This window comes from Oryctolagus cuniculus, chromosome 2 (genome assembly GCF_051225735.1).
Source record: "Oryctolagus cuniculus isolate XC-2025 breed Fujian yellow rabbit chromosome 2, ASM5122573v1, whole genome shotgun sequence".
In the NCBI taxonomy this organism is placed as follows: Eukaryota; Metazoa; Chordata; class Mammalia; order Lagomorpha; family Leporidae; genus Oryctolagus; species Oryctolagus cuniculus.
In genome coordinates, this window is record NC_142868.1 from 44,437,311 (window position 1) to 44,458,798 (window position 21,488).

General features: G+C 40.7%; 1 protein-coding gene and 1 non-coding gene across 8 annotated transcripts in view; both read right to left on the minus strand.

Moving 5' to 3' along the window:
• The window catches only part of MSRA (methionine sulfoxide reductase A), a 409,106-nt gene that overhangs the window by 193,790 nt on the left and 193,828 nt on the right, over positions 1-21,488 (minus strand). For all 7 annotated transcript variants that reach the window (XM_002709444.6, XM_070068216.2, XM_070068215.2 and 4 more), the window contains one exon: positions 2,654-2,773. In XM_002709444.6, coding sequence (XP_002709490.3) covers positions 2,654-2,773 — 120 coding nt within the window. The remainder of the gene's footprint in view (positions 1-2,653; positions 2,774-21,488) is intronic.
• LOC127490429 (U6 spliceosomal RNA) lies at positions 333-438 on the minus strand. The gene has a single exon (XR_007918383.2). It is a non-coding gene; the product is annotated as a U6 spliceosomal RNA (small nuclear RNA).

Consider the following 21,488-nt stretch of genomic DNA (forward strand, 5'->3'; position numbering starts at 1 on the left):
GTTTCTTTCTTCAATGTTTTGTAATTCTCATCATAGAGATCTTTAATGTCCTTGGTTAAATTTATTTCAAGGTATTTAATTTTTTTTTTTTTTGCAGCTACTGTGAATGGGACTCAGAAGTTTTTTCTCAGCCGTGGCACTGTCTGTGTATACAAAGGTTACTGATTTTTTTTGTAGTTTCTTTCTCTCTCTCTCTCTTACAATCTTCTTTTGTGGTTAAGTTAGTTTTCTCTGGCAGTGTGTTTTGATCCCTTGCTTATTATTTTTGGTAAAGTTATTATAAATATTTTGCTTTGTGGTTACCATGAGGCCTATAAAAAACATCTTTTGGTAAAAACACAGAACACTTCAAAAATCTGTGGAGCATCCCTGTGCAGAGGCACTGTTGATGTTTTCTGGATCATACAGGTTCAGTACGTGTGCTGCCAAAGCAAGCATGACCTTTTGTTTTAAAAAGGTAAAACTGTTTGCATTATTTGTTAAGTCTCATTTTTGCCAGTGTAGTAAAATTTAAAGCCTCCCTATTAAGACCCTTAAGGGGCCAACACTGTGGTGTAGTGGGTAAAGCCTCTGTCTGCAATGCCAGCATCCCATATGGGCGCTGGTTCAAGTCCCAGCTTCTCCACTTCCGATCCACTCTCTGCTATGGCCTGAGAAAGCAGTAGAAGATGGCCCAAGTCCTTGGGCCCCTGCACCCGCATGGGAGACCTGGAAGAAGCTCCTGGCTCCTGGCTTCGGATCGGCTCAGTTTCAGACATTGCAGCCATCTGGGGAGTGAACCAGAGGATAGAAGACCTCTATCTCTCTCTCTCTCTCTCTCTGCCTCTGCCTCTCTGTAACTCTGCCTTTCAAATAAATAAATAAATTTTTTTTAAATAAAGACCTCTTAAGATGGCAACAAAATATTCTTCTTAAAAATGTAATTTAGGCCGGCGCCGCGGCTCACTAGGCTAATCCTCCGCCTAGCGGCGCCGGCACACCGGGTTCTAGTCCCGGTCGGGGCGCCGGATTCTGTCCCGGTTGCCCCTCTTCCAGGCCAGCCCTCTGCTGTGGCCAGGGAGTGCAGTGGAGGTTGGCCCAGGTGCTTGGGCCCTGCACCCCATGGGAGACCAGGAAAAGCACCTGGCTCCTGGCTCCTGCCATCGGATCAGCGCGGTGCGCCGGCCGCAGCGCGCCGGCCGCGGCGGCCATTGGAGGGTGAACCAACGGCAAAGGAAGACCTTTCTCTCTGTCTCTCTCTCTCACTGTCCACTCTGCCTGTCAAAAAAAAAAAAAAAAAATGTAATTTAAATGCTACTTGAGCTGGCAGGACAACAAAGAAACCCAGGAACTGGGGCCAGCATTATGGTGCAGTGGTTAAACCACAGCCTGCAATGAGACATCCCACGTGAGTGCCAGTTTGAGTCCCAGCTGTTCCACTTCTGCTCCAGCTTCCTGCTAATGTGCCTGGGAAAGCAGCAGAAGATGGCCCAAGTATTTGGGTCCCTATCATCCATGTGGGAGACCTGGGTGGAGTTCCAGGTTCCTGGCTTTGGCCTAGCCCAGCCCTGGCCATTGCAGCTGCAGCCATCTGGGAAGTAAACCAGTGGTTGGAAGATCCTTCTTTTTCTTCCTTCCCCTCTCTCTTGGAGGGGGAGGGAGAAGAGGAGAGAAACAAATCCAGAAAGATACTCTGGTATTTGAGCTACAATTGGCCATGAGGGCACCCACCTATCCTGTTAGTCTAGAGCAGAGGTCAGCCAATTTTTTTTCTGAAAAGGGCCAGACATTTAATATGTTCGGCATCGCAGACTAGTCTGTGACAATCACAGAACTCTCCCATTGTGGCATTAAAATATTCACAGAAAATATGCCCCAAAAATAGGCATGTCTGTGTTTTAACAAAATTTTCTCTACATCTTTTCTGAACAAGATTTGACCTGTGAGTCACAATTTACCAAACCCTGTATTATACCATGGCTTTTAAAGCTTTTCCCTAAAAACAATGTTTCATACTTGCTTGTGCCATGTGGTAGATGTGGTCATAACAGTCCTGACTTCCTAGCCCCTTCCTATATCCTTGTATACCTCAGTTGGGGATATACCTGCCCTTGACTCTGGGTTGGATCGGGTGGTATGTTTTGGTTAACGGGATAAGGTAGAAGTGACACAAACCATCCACCACCACGTGAATTAGGCCAGGCCAGTGTGCTGAAGACCCCAGGTCCATCATCCCCATTACCTCAGCTGATAATGAGCACTCACTGGCAGCCAGTACCAAGTGCCAGACGTGTGAGTGAAAGCATTTCACACCAGCCAGCCCCCAGGCAACCCACTGGTTGACCATAGCCATGTGAGGGAGTCTGAGGGCGGCGAGCAGCAGAACCACTAAGCTGAGGCCCAGCCTAGATGGCTGGTCAGCGGAATCGTCATCTATCCTGTTTTAACTCTCTACCTTTTAGGGTACTTATTCCACAGCAGGAGCTTGCTGACACATTCCGTAGCACGTTCACTGCCTTCAAATACAAAGGGAAAAGCAAACAGCACATTTACAGCAATGGTAAAGAGAAAACTGAGGAAACACACACACATCGTACTTCCACTTTAAAGATCCTGTCACCTCCAGCAGGGACAAGCCCTTCCTTAGTGTTGTGACAAAGGAAAACATTCCTACCTGAGCAGACTTCCTTGTAAGTGGGATTAGGAGTATAGCCTCCCGCAAAACCAACTTGAGTTGAATATACTCCTTTCAGGGTCCAGAATTTCCTTTCAGCTCCCCAGAAACAGCCCATGCCTAGGGAAAACGTAAGACACTTATTAATCCTTTATCCAAAGCAAGGTGGTCACTGCACACACAACACCTGTCCCACTAGAAAAAAGAAGCTGCTCCTGCCATTTGGTGATCAACACAGGCTAAGAATTTTCTCTTGTAAAAAAAGAGTATCTAATATTTCAAAATAATTTTATTTATGGTTATTCGCATAGGATATCTCTTTGTTTTAGCTGCGCAAAAACAAAAAAAAATCTCAAATTCTAATGGAGCTGGTAAATAACATTATAAAAAGATAACAATTTTATAAATAATTTCTACCCTCAATTTCAAATTAATACAACTTACGCATTAATCACATTCCTGATAATGCTTTAAAAATATTTTAACAAGAAATGTAACAATAAATTACTGATTTTAATGGGAAAATTTCCAACACTGACATAGACTGATGCAGCGTCTTCAATTAGCAATTTTGTATGTGTTCAGTTTTTCAAATTGTTTCTGTGACTGCAAACTTGCATTTGATAAGGACGGCTCACCTGAAAGTGTACTTTTCTAATTTCTATCACTGAATGTAATGAAAGAGGAGGGGCAAAGTTTGGAGGAAAGTAGGGAAGAAAGAACAACAAACTCACAAAAACAGCATTCCATTCAGCTAGCACACATTGTGTCCATACCAGTTACTGCTGGGTCCTTTGCCACATGTGATAGAAACTGAGACCTGTCGCCCCACGACACACATATTCACCCCATCGAAAACCCTGCACTGCATTTCCCGGGCTCCAGATGAAGAACTGCCACACGCTACCAACACTTTCTGCACTGTCTAGTACACCTGCTATCCTGTCACCCATTTCTACATGTAAGCAGGATTACTGCCTCACTAAGTGTCACATGGCTCTATTAAGTCACGTGCAACTAAGATGTCAGCTGGAACAACAGTTGGTAAATTCATATATGCCTTCTACTTCTACAATGAATAGATCTGCTAGATTCAATGACAGAGCTGAAATAAATATTAGAAGTTCCCTGAAATTTTTGACACTTAATACTGTGCTTTAAAAACCCAAAGCAATGTGCATAGCTATGCATTGTACAAAAATATTCTATTTGCTAAAATGTAAAAGGAAATCCAACCAAAAATAGGTTAAGAGGTAAAAAATAGCATAGAGCAAAATAATGAAATTCAATACAGCAAAAAATTACTATTGTAATAATGCCGCAACAAGGAAAGATGTGTATGATTATATCACAATTATCTAAGGCTAAATTAAAATGTAAAAACACAATATGTGCATTTTTTAGCTTTTATTTAATGAATATAAATTTCCAAAGTACAGCTTATGGATTACAATGGCTTCCCCCCACATAACTTCCCTCCCACCCGCAACCCTCCCCTTTTCCACTCCCTCTCCCCTTCCATTCACATCAAGATTCATTTTCAATTCTCTTTATATACAGAAGATCAGTTTAGCATATATTAAGTAAAGATTTCAACAGTTTGCACCCACATAGAAACACAAAGTGAAAAATACTGTTTGAGTACTAGTTATAGCATTAAATCTCAATGTACAGCACACTAAGGGCAGAGATCCTACATGAGGAGTAAGTGCACAGTGACTCCTGTTGTTGACTTAACAAATTGACACTCTTGTTTATGGCATCAGTAATCACCTGAGGCTCTTGTCGTGAGTTGCTAAGGCTATGGAAGCCCCCTGAGTTCACTGACTCTGATCATATTTAGACAAGGTCGTAGTCAGAGTGGAAGTTCTCTCCTCCCTTCAGAGAAAGGTACCTCCTTCTTTGATGACCCGTTCTTTCCACTGGGATCTCACTCGTGGAGATCTTTCATGTAGGTTTTTTTTTTTCCCCCAGAGTGTCTTGGCTTTCCATGCCTGAAATACTCTCATGGGCTTTTCAGCCGGATCCGCATGCCTTAAGGGCTGATTCTGAGGCCAGAGTGCAGTTTAGGACATCTGCCATGCTATGAGTCTGCTGTGTATCTCACTTCCCATGTTGGATCACTCTCTCCCTTTTTTATTCTATCAGTTAGTATTTGCAGGCACTAGTCTTGTTTATGTGATCCCTTTGACTCTTAGTCCTATCTTTATGATCAATTGTGAACAGAAATTGATCACTTGGACTAGTGAAATGGCATTGGTACATGCCACCTTGATGGGATTGAATTGGAATCCCCTCGTATGTTTCTAACTCTACCGTTTGGGGCAAGTCAGCTTGAGCATGTCCCAAATTGCACATCTCTTCCCTCTCTTATTCCCACTCTTATATTTAACAGGGATCACTTTTCAGTTAAGTTTCAACACTTAAGAATAATTGTGTATTGATTACAGTATTCAACCAAAAGTATTAAGTAGAACAAACAAAAAAAATACTAAGAGGGACAATGTATTAAGTTGTTCATCAACAGTCAGGGCTATGCTGATCAAGTCACCATTTCTCAGAGTGTTCATTTCACTTTAACAGGTTTCCTTCTTGGTGCTCGGTTAGTTGTCACCGATCAGGGAGAACATATGATATTTGTCCCTTTGGGACTGGCTTATTTCACTCAGCATAATGTTTTCCAAATTCCTAACAGGGATCACTTTTCAGTTAAAATTTAAACACCTAAGAATAATCGTGTGTTAATCATAGAGTTCAACCAAGAGTACTAGAACAAAACAAAGAGAAAATACTAAAATGGATAAAGTATTACATTGTACATCAACAGTCAGAACAAGAGCTCATCAAGTCACTGTTTCTCATAGTGTCCATTTCACTTCAACAGGTTTACCCTTTGGTGCTCAGTTAGCTGTCACTGATCAGGGAGAACATATGATATTTGTCCCTTTGGGACTGGCTTAGTTCACTCAGCATAATGTTTTCCAAATTCCTCCATCTTGTTGCAAATGACCGGGTTTCACTGTTTTTGACTGCTGTATAGTATTCTATAGAGTACATGTCCCATAATTTCTTTATCCAGTCTACTGTTGATGGGCATTTGGGTTGATTCCAGGTCTTAGCTATTGTGAATTGAGCTGCAATAAACGTTAATGTGCAGTTTGTTTGTTTGCCAATTTCATTTCCTTTGGGTAAATTCCAAGGAGTGGTATGGCTGGGTTGTATGGTACAGTTATATTCAGGTTTCTGAGGATTCTCCAGACTGACTTCCATAGTGGCTTGACCAGTTTGCATTCCCACCAACAGTGGGTTAGTGTCCCTTTTTCCCCACATCCTCTCCAGCATCTATTGTTGGTAGATTTCTGAATGTGAGCCATTCTAACCGGGGTGAGGTGAAACCTCATTGTGGTTTTGATTTGCATTTCCCTGATTACTAGTGATCTTGAACATTTTTTCATGTGTCTGTTGGCCATTTGGATTTCCTCTTTTGAAAAATGTCTATTGAGGTCCTTGGCCCATCTCTTAAGTGGGTTGTTTGTTTTGATGTTATAGAGTTTCTTGATTTCTTTGTAGATTCTGGTTATCAACCCTTTATCTGTTGCATAGTTTGCAAATATTTTTTCCCATTCTGTCAGTTGCCTCTTCACTTTCCTGACTGTTTCTTTTGAAGTACAGAAACTTCTCAATTTGATGCAATCCCAAATGTTAATTTTGGCTTTGACTGCCTGTGCTTCTGGGGTGTTTTCCAAGAAGTCTTTGCCAGTACCTATATCTTGCAGGGTTTTTACAATGCACTCTAATAATTTGATGGTGTCAGGTCGTAGATTTAAGTCTTTAATCCATGTTAAGTGAATTTTTGTGTAAGGTGAAAAGTAGGGGTCTTGCTTCATGATTCTGCACGTGGAAATCCAATTTTCCCAGCACCATTTATTGAATAGACTGTCCTTACTCTAGGGATTGGTTTTGGATTCTTGATCAAATATAAGTTGGCTGTAGATGTTTGGATTGATTTCTGGTGTTTCTATTCTGTTCCATTTGTCTATCCATCTGTTTCTGCACCAGTACCATGCTTTTTTATTATAATTTTTTTTTGACAGGCAGAGTGGACAGTGAGAGAGACAGAGAGAAAGGTCTTCCTTTGCCATTGGTTCACCCTCCAATGGCCGCCGTGCTGCGACCAGCGCAACGCACTGATCCAATGGCAGGAGCCAGGTGCTTCTCCTGGTCTCCCATGGGGTGCAGGGCCCAAGTACTTGGGCCATCCTCCACTGCACTCTCTGGCCACAGCAGAGAGCTGGCCTGGAAGAGGGGCAACCGAGACAGAATCCGGCGCCCCGACCGGGGCTAGAACCCGGTATGCCGGCGCCGCAAGGCGGAGGATTAGCCTAGTGAGCCGCGGCACCGGCCGCCATGCTGTTTTGATTACAACTGCCCTGTAGTATGTCTTGAAATCCGGTATTGTGATGCCTCCGGCTTTGTTTTTGTTGTACAAGATTGCTTTAGCTATTCGAGGTCTCCTGTGTCTCCATATGACACATCATTTTTTCCAGATCTGAGAAGAAGGTCTTCGGTATCTTGATTGGTATTGCATTGAATGTATAAATTGCTTTTGGGAGAATGGACATTTTGATGATATTGATTCTTCCAATCCATGAGCATGAAAGATTTTTCCATTTCTTGGTATCCTCTTCTATTTCTTTCTTTAAGGTTTTGTAATTTTTATCGTAGAGATCTTGAACATCCTTGGTTAAGTTGATTCCAAGGTATTTGATTGTTTTTGTAGCTATTGTGAATGGGATTGATCTTAGAAGTTCTTCCTCAGCCGTGGCATTGCCTGTGTATACAAAGGCTGTTGATTTTTGTGCATTGATTTTATATCCTGCCACTTTGCCAAACTCTTCTATGAGTTCCAATAGTCTCTTAGTAAAGTTCTTTGGGTCCCCTAAATGAAGAATCATATCATCTGCAAAGAGGGATAGTTTGACTTCTTCCTTCCCAATTTGTATCCCTTTCATTTCTTTTTCTTGCCTAATCACTCTGGCTAGAACTTCCAGAACTATATAGAATAGCAGTGGTGAGAGTGGGCATCCCTGTCTGGTACCAGATCTCAGTGGAGATCTTCCAACTTTTCCCCATTCAATAGGATGTTGGCTGTGGGTTTTTCATAAATTGCTTTGATTGTATTGAGGAATGTTCCTTCCATACCCAGTTTGCTTAGAGTTTTCATCATGAAAGGGTGTTGTATTTTATCAAATGCTTTCTCAGCGTCTATTGAGTAATCATATAGTTTTTCTTCTGCAGTCTGTTAATGTGGTGTATCACATTGATTGTTTTGCACACATTGAACCATCCCTGCATACCAGGGATAAATCCCACTTGTTCTGGGTGGATGATCTTTCTGATGTGTTGTTGCATTCTATTGGCGAGAATTTTATTGAGGATTTTTGCATCTATGTTCATCAGGGATATTGGTCTGTAATTCTCTTTCAATGCTGCATCTTTTTCAGGCTTAGGAATTAAGGTGATGCTGGCTTCATAGAAAGAATTTGGGAGGATTCCCTCTTTTTCAATTGTTCTGAATAGTTTGAGAAGAACTAGAGTTAGTTCTTCTTTAAATGTCTGGTAGAATTCAGCAGTGAATCCATCTGGTCCTGGGCTTTTCTTTGTTGGGAGGGCCTTTATTGCTGTTTCAATTTCTGTCTCAGTTATGGGTCTGTTTAGGTTTTCTATGTCTTCCTGGTTCAATTTAGGTAGGTTGCATGTGTCCAGGAATCTATCCATTTCTGATAGGTTTCCCTGTTTGCTGGCATACAAGTCCTTGTAGTAATTTCTGATGATTCTTTTTATTTCTGTGGTGTCTGTTATTACGTTTCCTTTTTCATCTCTGATTTTATTGATTTGGGTCTTTTCTTTTTTTAGTTAGTTGGGCCAATGGGGTGTCAATTTTGTTTATTTTTTCAAAAAACCAGCTGACTTTTTGTAATTTTTTTTATTCAATCCTGTTGATTTGTTCTCTGATTTTAATTATTTCTCTTCTACTAGATTTGGGTCTGGTTTGCTGCAGATTTTCTAGATCCTTGAGATGCACTGAAAGCTCATCTATTTGGTGCCTTTCCAATTTCTTGATGTAGGCACCTGTTGATATAAACTTTTCTCTTAATACTGCTTTTGCTGAGTCCCATAAGTTTTGGTATGTTGTGCTGTTATCCTCATTTACTTCCAGAAAATTTTTGATTTCTTTTAATTTCTTCTATGACCCATTGTTCATTCAGGAGCATGGTGTTCAATCTCCATGTGTTTGCGTATGCTCTAGGGATTCCTGAGTTGCTAACTTCCAACTTCATTCCTTTATGGTCTGAGAAGCTGCATTGTATGATTCTAATTCTTTTGAATTTGCTGAGACTTGCTTTATGGCCTAGTATGTGATCAATCCTAGAGAAGGTTCCATGTACTGCTGAGAAGAATGTAAACACTTTCTGTGTAGGATGAAAAGTTCTGTAGATATCTGTTAGATCCATTTGGGCCATAGTGTCGTTTAAATCTACTGTCTCCTTGTTGATCTTCTGTCCTGTTGATCTATTTCTGAGAGTGGAGTACTGAAGTCCCCCAGTACTATTCTATTGGGGTCTAAGTCTCCCTTTAAGTGCCTTAACAAATCTTTTAAATAAACCGGTGCCCTGTAATTAGGTGCATATACATTGATAATCGTTATATCTTCCTGTTGAATTGATCCCTTAATCATTATATAGTGCCCCTCTTTGTCTCTCCTAACAGTTTTTGTGGTAAAGTTTATGTTGTCCGATATTAAGATGGCTACACCTGCTCTTTTTTCATTTCTGTTGGCATGGTATATCTTTTTCCAGCCTTTCACTTTGTCTGTATGCATCTTTGTTGGAAAGATGTGTTTCTTGTAAGCAGCAAATAGATGGGTTTTGTTCCTTAACCCAATCAGCCAATCGGTGTCTTTTAACTGGACAGCCATTAACGTTCAATGTGACTATTGATAAGTAGTAACTTTGCCCTGCCATTTGCCAAAGATATTTTCTAATATATGTTTTGTACTTCCTGTGATCTTTTGCTGTGGGGTTTCCTTCATTTACCTTCTTTCATATTGATGGCTGTGTTTCTGTGTGTAACACATCTTTAAGCATCTTTTGCAGGGCTGGACGAGTGGTGACAAATTCTTTCAATTTCTGTTTGCTTTGAAAGGTCTTTATTTCACCTCATTCACAAATGAGAGCTTTCCAGGATATAAATATTCTGCGCTGGCAGTTTTTCTCTCTTAGTACCTGGGCTATATCTCGCCATTCCCTCCTAGCTTGTAGGGTTTCTGATGAGAAGTTAGCTGTGAGTCTGATTGGAGATCCTCTGAGAGTGATCTGACGTTTCTCTCTTGCACATTTTAGGATCTTTTCTTTATGCTTCACTGCGGTGAGTTTAATTACAAAGTGTCGTGGTGAGGATCTCTTTTGGTCATGTTTATTAGGGGTTCTATGAGCTTCCTGTACTAAGATGTCTCTGTCCTTCTCCAAACCTGGGAAATTTTCTGTTAGTATCTCACTAAAAAGGCCCTCTAATCCTTTCTCCCTCTCCATGCCTTCAGGAACTCCTAGAACCCAAATGTTGGGTTAATAGTATCCTGAAGATTCCCAAGAATATTTTTTAGATTTCTAATTTCCTTTTCTTTTCTTTGGTTTGACTGTATATTTTCCTGTTCTCTATCTTCTAAGTCCAATATTCTCTCTTCTGCTTCACCCATTCTGTTTTTAAGGCTCTCTAATGTGTTTGTCATTTGCTCTATTGAATTCTTCATTTCATTATGATTTCTCGTCACTATCACAGTTTCATGTTCTACTAGTTTCATTTCATTTTGAATCCTCCTTAATATTTCATTTTCGCGAGAGATTTTCTATCTTGTCCATTAAGGATTTCTGTAGTTCAAGAATTTGTTTTTGAGAACTTCTTAATGTTCTTATCAATTTTTTGAGATCCACTTCTTGCATTTCTTTTATTTCATCATCTTCATAATCTTGAATTGGGGTGTCTATTTCATTTGGGGGCATCATAGTGTCTTCCTTGTTCTTGTTACCTCGGTTTCTACGTTTGTTGTTTGGCATATTGGAGATATTCTTTGGTTTCTTCGGTGTGGTGTTTTTTCTTGTTATACTGTGACTCTAGATTAAGTGGTCTGTCTGCTTTGGATGGATCCTTAGAGGCTGTGATGGGTGTGGCCAGAGAGCTCTGTTTGGTTCTTCAGGGTTAAGGGTGTGCCAAAGGTGACTCATCCAGATTGTTCTCTCACTGGCTCACACACTTTTTTTTTTTTTTTTGACTCAGTTGGGAAGTAATTTCACACAGCTGAGTGGAATTGAGGGTAGTTGATGGATGAAATCTGGCCCCTGTGGGTATTTGTCTGCTCTACCCCTGGGACCACACAAAGAGTTTATGCAGCCCTCAGTGTGGTCTCCAATTTCTCCGCAGTCTCTCACCAGGTTGCCAAGGTTACCGAGTTTGTGTACTCGGTGAGTTCTCTTCCCCCGCCCCCTCAGATTTTCACAGTCTCAGTTCGTTAGCTCCACACTTTCACTAGGTCTTAACCTCCTGTTATTTCTCCCAACCAGAGTCAGGTTTTTCTGCTTGGCTAATGGCGGGCACCGCTTTACATACATAAAATGGTGCCTGCTCTTTGTCTTGCTCGGCTCTGTAAGGTGAGTGGAGAGAGAGGCTAATGTCTGTGCCGGTTCCCCTTATTTATTCACTTTTTTCTCTCCTCCAGTCAGCCTGGTGAACTTTCCCCAGTGGGGCTTCAGGCCTCATTCCCTGTAGGCTCTTTCTGCCTTTCTCCACCAATGTCTCGGGTTACCGGGGTTTTTGTCTCACTTCCCCTTCCAGCGCTGGCGTGCAGACTCTGCGGCTCGGCTTCTGCGGCAGCTCAGCTCCCGTGGCTGGGCTTCCACGCAGTGGGCGACCTTGCTCTCCCTGTAGGTCCTCCGTGTCACATCCACTAGATCCGGAAGAGTTTCCTCTACAGTTTTTTCCTGAGCCTTTTACTGAGACTACAGTAACTCTACTTTTATTAAACTATCTTTTCCCAGACTATCAGTGCGCGCCTTCACTATTCCGCCATCTTCGCATTTTTTTATAATAACTACAAAAACAATTCACACCAAAATAGACTGGAAAGAAATACACCAAAGTTACTGTGGAAAAATTTATTATAGTGGTGAGAGTGTAGGAATATTTTTTTAATTTTCAAATTTCTCTGTAATAGATTCCAATTACTTTAAAAGTAAAAAATGTATATACTTTTAAAGAAAAGTAAAAAATTTCAAATTTCAATTTCAATTTTTTTGCACTTTTTTTTTTTTTTTAACAGTGCTTCTGCTCTAAGAAATTCAAGTTAAGACAGTGCCTCTCACTCACTCTTGGGCCTGGCGGGGGCAGGGTCTGTGCCAGGTGGGGCAGGGCCTCCACTGGCCACCATCCATGGCAGGAGGCCCGTTAGTCCTGGTCGCTGCCCCCATACATGTTGGCCAGCTTCTTAAACCTGGGCCCCCAGTCGGTGAGGTATAACTGAAGTTATACACTGCTATTTACAAGAGAATTGCTGCTAGTGAATATAAGTGAATATTTACTGATTATCTATAACAACTGAGTATTCCCACATCTCTGATACAAGGCTCCTCTATTAATTTTATTTCCTTGCTTTCCCTGAGATGAGGAAATGATGCCACGGAATCTCCGGAGAAGGGCAGGCAAAAGGCAGCTTTCCTGGACATAAACGGCTACAAAGGCCCCCAGTAGCAGTGCATGCCTGAAGCTGAAGGCCTCCCACTTCTGATCTGCAAAGGTTACAGAAGAAAATGTGTATTACACATGATTAACGGTGCACAAGGGACAGGACAGGCTCTCTGAGTGGCCAGCCCACCCTGACCTTGGTCTTTGGTCCCACTCAGATGGCCCCATGCTCTCTTGGCCATCTATCCACATGGTACAGCAGTCCCCCTTTCTCTGCTGTTCTGTTTTCCATGGTTTCAGTTATCCCCAATCAACCACAGTCTGAAAACATTAAATGGAAATTTCCAGAAATAAAGAACTCATGAGTTTTAAATTATAATGCCACTGTGAGTGATGTGACAAGACCTCACACTGCCCCATCCCCGGTCCAGTGTACCCACACTCTCAGCCCATTAGTAACCCTCTGGGTTATCAGATCTATATCATGGTGCTTGTGTTACAGGAACCCTGATCTTACCTAAGAATGGCCCTGAAGTGCTATAGCAGTGAGTCATGCAACTCAGATATGTCAAAGAGAAGCCATATAATTCTGTACATCCAGGTTGCTATCCAAGGTTTCAGGCATCCTATGGGAGCCTTGGAACATATCCTCCATAGTTAAAGAGGGCTACTGCATAGATTTCTGAAACATAAAATGTTGTTGGCCAAACAAAGCAAAATACAAGCAGATTCAAGTAGAGATATTCAATTCTCTTTCAATGCTTAATGGGGCACATGAAATGACCCCTCCTGGAAGGAGAATGGCCAGGCTTCTGGTGGCAAAGGATTCCAGAGTACCATGTATAGCTGAAATAATGCTTCGGGGACTTGACGTGTGGTTAATGGGTGAATGCACACATTTCTGGAGAGGTATTTAACTTAGAATATGGGTTGTTAGAAGAATATAACTTCTCCTTGAAGCAATGTTTTAGCTGGTAATTCCTGTATAACCTAAGCATCTACTACTTGGTTTGGGGCATATGAGTGTGAGAGTGTGTGTTTAAACAAAGAAAATTCTTGTTTATACCACAATTCTGGATAACATTCAGTAGTCTGATGATCAACATGAATGTCTACAAATAAAATATAGCATTTTTTTACAACTGTTTACATTTTAATACTTTATTATAAAACAAAACAAACTGATGACTGTAGTGACACAGCAGGTTAAGCTGCGGTATGTGATGCTAGTGTGCTATTTTGGAGCTCTGGTTGGAGTCCCAGCTGCTCCACTTCTGATCTAGCTTCCTGCTAATGCACCTATGAAAGCAGCAGAGGATGGTCCAAGGGTCCAAGTCCTGGGGCCATGCCACTCATGTGAGACACTTGGAGGATCTCTCCATCTTTCTCTCTCTCTCTGTTTCCTTCTCTCCCTCTGTGTCCTTTCCAAATAAACAAGCAAATAATTTTAAATAACAAAATAAAATAAGCCTTTAATCATGGACCATTGAAGATATCCAAACTAATTCACAAAACATATCAATAACAGAATTCACGTTTTACAAGGGTTGTTGTGGCTGTCCTCTGCTGAGAATAGCCTGCACTGGCCAAGCACGAAAGCAGAGCATGGTTAGGAAACTATGGCTGTAATCCAGGTAAGAGACAGTGCCTTAGACCAGGTGGTAGCAGAGGAAGTCAAGGGTCATACAGTCTGGATATGTTGTCAAGACACAGGCAGAAGGGTTTACTAACAACTAGAAGCAGGGAGAAAGAAAAGTAAGGGTGGATGGGTGGATTTCTAGGGGAGGGTCTAGGGTTGGCATGGCTCTAGGTTAGTGAATCGTTAAGTACCTGCAGAGTAAGCTTTTTTTGCTTCATACTTCTTCAAAGTTTTCCTTGCTATTCTTGGTCCAATTCCACTCAGAATTGAGCTTAATAACAGCTTGTCACATTCCATAAAGTATCCTTTTAATATTTTGACTAGACTTACATACAATTTATAGATTAACTTGAAAATATTTTGTCATATTAAATAATATTGAGTCTTCCTGTCAATGAACACAATATAGCTCTCCATTTACTTGTATTTTCTTGAGTATTCTTCAATATCATGTCATAATTTTTCTATGAAAAGGTCTGATACATTTTTGTTACATATAGTCCTATGTACTTTATGATTTGTGTTGCTGTTTTTAAAGACTACTTATAGTATTTTTATAGACTTTTTTCCTAGTACACTTTATTGGTTATGGCTGCTGTAGAAAAAAGATCACTAAGTTTTGTATATTTCTATAGAAAAAAAAAGTTAGGTAATTCTCTTATTAGTCCTAATGGCTTTGTCTACAAGTCCTCTTTGATACCTTATATAAAAAATCATGTTTTGTACATATGGCAGTTTTTTGTCTCCTTATCCAATTATTACTCTCCTGTCTTTATCTCATTTTGTTGCACTGGCTATGACCTCCCATACAATCCTGAATAATAAGGGTGGTGAGAATCCTGTCTCATCCTAGCATTAGAGACAGTGCCTACTACATATGAGGCCCACTGCAGGCTTTTGAAAGACAGGTATCAGGTTGAGGAAGTTCCCTTCCATCCATAGTTTGAAGAGCTTCTTACCATGCATGAGATTTAAATATTAACAATGTCTGCATTCTTTTGAGATGATCATGTAGTCTCCCTCCTTTAACCTCATAAGATAGTATATTGTATTAATAGACCTTCGGATCCATCTGTCAATAAATCATAGCTAACTTACAGTGCATTTTTCACACTAAATTACTTTTGCTATTTCATTTTTAAATTTAAGTTCATACGGAAGATTTGTCATAATTTTTCTAATTTTCATGTTTGGAATTTGTATTAAGGTTATATTAGCCCCATGGATTGGCTGGTCTTTCTTCTTTTTCTCCTTGCATAACCCTGCATTGGAAAGGGATTATTTGTTCTTCACAGTTATAATAAAATTTCTCAACTGCCTGTACTTTGCTTCTTTGAAGAAGATGAAGGGGGGAATTGAAGGAGGCTTTATTTCATTGTTATTTGTTTATTCATTTTTTCTCTTTTGGGTTTTAGAGGTTTTTCACTGCCCAACAAACCTTGGGTTCACTGATCTTCTTCATTACCTTTGTGTTTTTTACTTCTGCTCTTTCTTTATGATTATTTTGCTTTGCAGATTTATTTTCACTTCTCTTATATGAATTGACTTATACCAATATCCCCACATTAACTTTCTGCATAGATCTGGCAGATATCTTCCCATTCTGTATTTTTAATCTTTCAGTGTCTTTGTTTTAGGTGTGTATCTTACAAGCAGCACATGATAGGACTTTGGTTTTTAGCCACTTTGAAAATTGCTACCTTTTATTCATGATTTCAATATATTTTCCCTGCTTATTGATATATTTTAGCTTTTCTCCATAGGCTCATGCTCTGTTTTCCATTTACCACCCTCTTTCTTGGTTTTTTTCCCCCTTCATTTTGGGTCTTCTATTAGGCTGACCTGGCCTTTCAGTCTCTGGCTCCCCTCATCTCCCTGCCCCAGAGGCTTTGGAGGCAAAGGGGAAAATGTATTTTTTTTCTTGTAAAGTTTTTAAGGTTTATCCTTAAATTTTTATAGACATACCTCACTCTCATGTTTTTCTAACCAAGGCTGAAATTGTCCAGTATTTCTACCCTCTTCCAAAATCAGCAACTGTCACACTGAATAATCCTTATCTCATTACCATCATCTAGATTAGAGAGCCAGTTGATTCAATGATCATCATTTTTAAACATCTTTGAGACCACTGTTGTTTCTAACAACTCATGCCTTACTTTTACATTAATTCTCCTTTTTATTGAAATATATCTTTAAAAGGTTTTTCAGTAACTAGACGTTGCTTATAAAATATCAAATCTTTCGTATGTCTGAAATGTTTATGCTTTATTCTTAGTACTGAATTAGAATTTAGCTGAGTATAAATTTCAAAATTTCAACAGCGTTTTGAAGATGGTACCCCACGGTCTTCTCATGTTGATTGGAGCTGCTAAGTCTGCTGTTGGTGTAACTGTCATTCCTCTGTAGACAATCTGTCTCGCTTTTTGTAGTTCTTAAGATTTTTTTATTATTCCTAATAAACCGGGGGATAGATAGATAGATGTCTTTAATTTTTAAGTACCCTGCTTAGGGCTTAAAGTATGATTTTGATATGGTACTTCGTGTCTTTCTTGGAAGAGTTCTAGAAAATCTTCAGCTACTACATCTTCAAATACTGCTTCCCCATCATTCTGTTTCCTTGAAAGTCTTTTTAGATGTCAAATGGTGAATCTCAATGTATCCTCATATCTGTATCTGTTGATAAAGGAAGAAAGGGGGGGGTAACAGGCAGGGAGTGAGAGAGGAGGAAAGGCTGAAATTCCTCTTTTCCCTACTCCACTTCCCTCCTCTAGCATCAGAACTGGTGATATTCACTAACTCCCTCATTAACTGGATTCAATCTGAAAATCCATTTACAGAATTATTTCAATTGATTTTTTACTCTAAGTTTTAGAATTTTTATTTTTGTTTTATTTGGCCTATTTTATGTCATGCTTTCTTGTTATTTCTTATCTTTTTGATCAGAAGCATAGATTTTGAAATGCTTATTCCCCAAAATTAAGTCCATGCGTACACTTATATTTTCATTTATTGATATTATTGGCTTCTTTCTTAGACTGCGTGGTTTGGGATTTGAGTTTGCAGGTCATCTTTCGCAACTGCACACACATAGATATGAAGTCTGGGCAGAAAGCAAGAGGTGAGCATCACTTTTCAGTTGCACCTACACAATGGCAGGCAGAGTTTCCTGTTGCTATAGCAGCAGCTATGGGAGACAGGTGGACCCTCGAGAACCTGAAGGAGAGTAGAAGAAATGTCACTGACAGAATATATGCAAATTGTTCTTTAGAGAGTATTTTATCCCAAGATGATACTGATGGTAATAGCCTGAGAACTGGCCTCTAGAATCATTTAAACAATGAATCTACCTGTCACAAGTGCCAGCCCCTCCCCAAGAACTTCTGAGAGACATCTGTATTCTGTAGAAATAAAGTTTTGAATTGAAGGGAAATAGGATAAAAACACAGGTCATAATTTAAGGACCCAAAAGATTTAAAGGACATCCCAAAATGCATCACTGTATCCGATTTACATTTTTGGCATTGTTATCAAAAGTTGTTACTTCATAAGAACTTTCCGAAATTCCTGGATTTTTTCTCATTTTAATTACCTTCAATTCTGCATTTCTGATAAAAATTTTTATCTGTCATTTCTCTTGAAACATCTGTGTCTCTGGGATTTTTCTATTTGTGGAGATTATTTTTCCTGAAGATTTGTGATACTCAGATGAAATCTTCAGAGAGAATGTTGAGAGGCTTCAAATTATGATAAAGGCCTTTTCCAAAACACACTGATCCTGCAAGTTCTGCTGTGACTAGTAAAAATCTGTGACTGTGACTGCTTCTCCGAGCAATTAAGAGGAGGCCGACCACTACAACCCTACCTGCCCTGTCGTTAGGAGTTCAGCGCACTGCTGGCTGGGCAAGGTCTACTAACTAAGACACTGCTCTCTGCCACAGAGCACACCCCATTCTCCACTCTGCCTGCCGAGCAGCACCGCTGAGTAGCACACCCTCAGACAGCAGATGGGGTGGGAAGAGCAGTCTGCCTTGTCAGAGTGGAAACCAACAGGGAGGCCGGGCTCCCAGAAGAACATGTGCAGTCACCACATGTTCCTTCAAATCCGTATCCAAATGCACCGTCTCCTCCAGCTCCCCCCGTGTTAAACTTCACCCGGAACACAGCCACTTTCATGGTCATTTCCAGGACAAGCCCCTCTTCTAGGATCCAAGAGAGCCAGACTGGACAGCAGGAGCAGCCTAGCCCTCCCACTGCTGAGGGGGTCTACTTCTCCACACTTTCTGACCATTGAAAAGAACGAAAGGGCTTTGCCTATTTTAGCTTGCTGTAAAATACAGACTTTACACTTTTCTTTTTATATCTTTAAAGCAGCCTTTTTCTATATCATTCAAGCCACATGTCACTTTTTTGGAAACAGCTCTCTTATCTCAAAATGCCTACCTTCGACCATTCACCAGCTTCAGAGAGACACAGACTTCCAACACCCTGCTGGAGACCTCCACATAGAAGGCCCCTGACAACTTAAATTCAATGGAGTTACGTCATCACGGATTGACAACCAAGCCAGCATCTTCTTCTGGTGCCTCCATTTGCTTTAATTGCATCATCATTTTCCTAGACCCTCCATAGGAAAGCTGGGGTCATCTTTGTTCTTGTCTTTGTTACTTGTCTCAACCTAAACAGTCCCCTCCTCTCTCAGATTCTTCTTTCTTTCCTTTTATCAGCTGGACAACGGTCCCACCAATAGCCTCCCACCTCAGCATCTCCCTCACTTGGCCATCGCTCACCTTTCTTCCAAGCTGACCGTAACCCAAAGGCTTTCCAATGTGTCCGTTTTCCTCTTTAAAACCGCAAATGGGCAAGATGCAAGAATCTTAAAAGTAGTGACACATTTTGATCCTATGATTTTACTTCTAAGAAATACTTCCAAAGAAATATTTTGATGGCAAATATTTACCTTAAGATGTAATTCTAACGGCATTATTTATAATGATAACAAATCTGAAATAACCTAAATATTCAGTTAGAGAAAGTATTTAATAAATGATGGTCTACACATAATTTGAAATAAATATTACACATTCATTTTTGTAAGATCATTTAGTGGCATGGGAAAGTGTTCCAAAAGAATCTGAAGAAGAAGAAAAAAAGAAGTAAAAGAGCATGAAGAATTTTTTTTTTCCTATTTGATTTAATGTGTATATGTTGAGAAATGGACTCAAGAAAATGTATGTATTATTTCTGACAAGGCTTATGGGTGATTTTTATTTTCTCTTTTATATTCTTCAATGTTTTCCAAATTTCTTTTAGAAGTATATATAAAAACTTCAAAAGAAGTTTTTAAAATTGTTTAAGAATGTTATATGTAAGCATACATACATACACACACACACACACACACACACTGGTAAACAGCTGGAAGAAAATAATGTTGGAATCATGGTTGCCTCCAGTTATTCTTTTTTGTGAGAAATTTTCTCATTTTCTATGTGAGCCCATGTCAGTTTTATAAACAACAAAATTAAGGCAGTTGGTGAAGTTTTCATACCCATTATCCCACCCTCCACTGACTGAACCCTCCCAACTGGCACCTCTGCTTATTCCTAGTATCCCCGATGTCCATCTTCACCTGTGGAGATCTTGCCTGCCCACTCAGAATAACATCAGGTATTTCTAGACTTGGAACCCTAAAGCATAACCCAAGTCCTCTTAACCTGGGTGTGTTTATGGTCCCCGCTATGGAATGACTGTTAGCCTCCCTGTAGCTCCTCCCTGCACAGTGAATTCTGAACCGGGGGACCCATCTTCCTGGAGTGAGTTTGCCCTGTCACCTGGCATGGCACCTTGCTTTTGTGAGTCTCCATGGAGGGCTGGGGTGGAGGGGATGGATCTGCTGAATTGAACTGGAATTACCTGAAAACTCAAGGACCACTTCTATCATTGTACTGGAGTCCATAATGGAGGAATTCCCAGAAATCATAATGCCAGGATGCAGAGAGTTCAGCCCTTTCTCTGTGGCTTTCAAAGTCAAAACCCAATGACTATATGGGTGGTACGGCTTGTCCCCCAAGGGTTCATTTGCTGAAAGCTTGGTCCCAGTGTGATATTATTCAGAGGTGGTGACTCCTTTTGGGGCGGGGGGCATAGTAATTAAGTTACTGCGGCCACTGTCAAAGTCAGCCTCCTGAAGTGTGCCATTTGTCCTGAGAGCAAGTTGATGTGAAAGCCTGGTCCCTGACTCGTTCTCTGGCTTCCTGCCTCAGCCTCACCACGTGATCTCTTCCACACACGCTCTTACCCTTGTGATGACCCCTCCCACGAGACCCTAACCAGAGCTGAGCACATGCTGACACCACACTCTTCTATTTCCAAAACTGTGAGCTAAAGAAAACACTTTTTATTAGATTATTTTTCTTGACACATAATAACTGTATATATTTACGGGGTACAGTGTAATATGTAAATACATGCATACATTTAATGATAAAATTAGGATAATTAGCAATCATTACTTCTATATTCAAGATTTCTTTGTAGTGTGAATCTTCAAACGTCTACAAAAACACTTTTTTAACATTTATTTGAAAGGTAGAAAAAAACAGACAGACATCTTCCATCTGCTGGTTCACTTCCCAAATGCTCTCAGCACCAGGGGCTGGACAAAGCCAAAGCCAGGAGCCAGAAACACAGTCTAGATCTCCCACATCAGTGGCAGGGACTCAAGTACTTGAGCCATCATCTGCTGCCTCCCAAGCTGCGCATTAGCAGAGAGCTGGAATTGGGCAGAGCTGGGAATCAAACCTGGGCACTCCAACCTGGGATGCAGGTGTCATACACAGCACCTTAAACACTATGTCAAACACTCACCTTGGAAAGATCTTTTCTCTATAAGGACCCAGCCTATGTCATTTTGTTACAGCAATGAAAAACTAGTATGATGCAGCATGGGTAGGGGAGGGCAGGGGGAGAATAGAATGTTGAACACAGAAAACAGTTCTCACTTCAGCTCTCTTTTCAAAGTTTTGGACTGTTGTAGACACAGATCCAGAACGAATGAAAATGGTCTACTGCAGTCAGAGTTCAGTGCTGAAACAATTCCTGCCTATGTAGCCTTGGGTAAGCTCCCAATACTCTAGAAATCATACTTCCTCATCTGTAAACCAGGAACGGAAAGGTTACTATTCAGAGTCCTTGCAGAGACTTCACAGATAACATAATGTCAAGCATACAGTAGGCAGTCAATAAATGCTAGTCCATTCTCTTCTCCCATTTTCTCTGCTTTCTCCACTCCCATCCTCCCACTCCCTACACACACACACCCTCCACATGTTCTTCTTCAGTCTGCCTGTGGTCAGAGCTGCTGGTCCTGCCGGCCTCAGTCTCCAAGATATCAGGGCATCCTTTGGCAGAATCTCAGAGCCATCGCGTCAGTGCACGAAGAAAGCTCGCTGCACTGTGGCC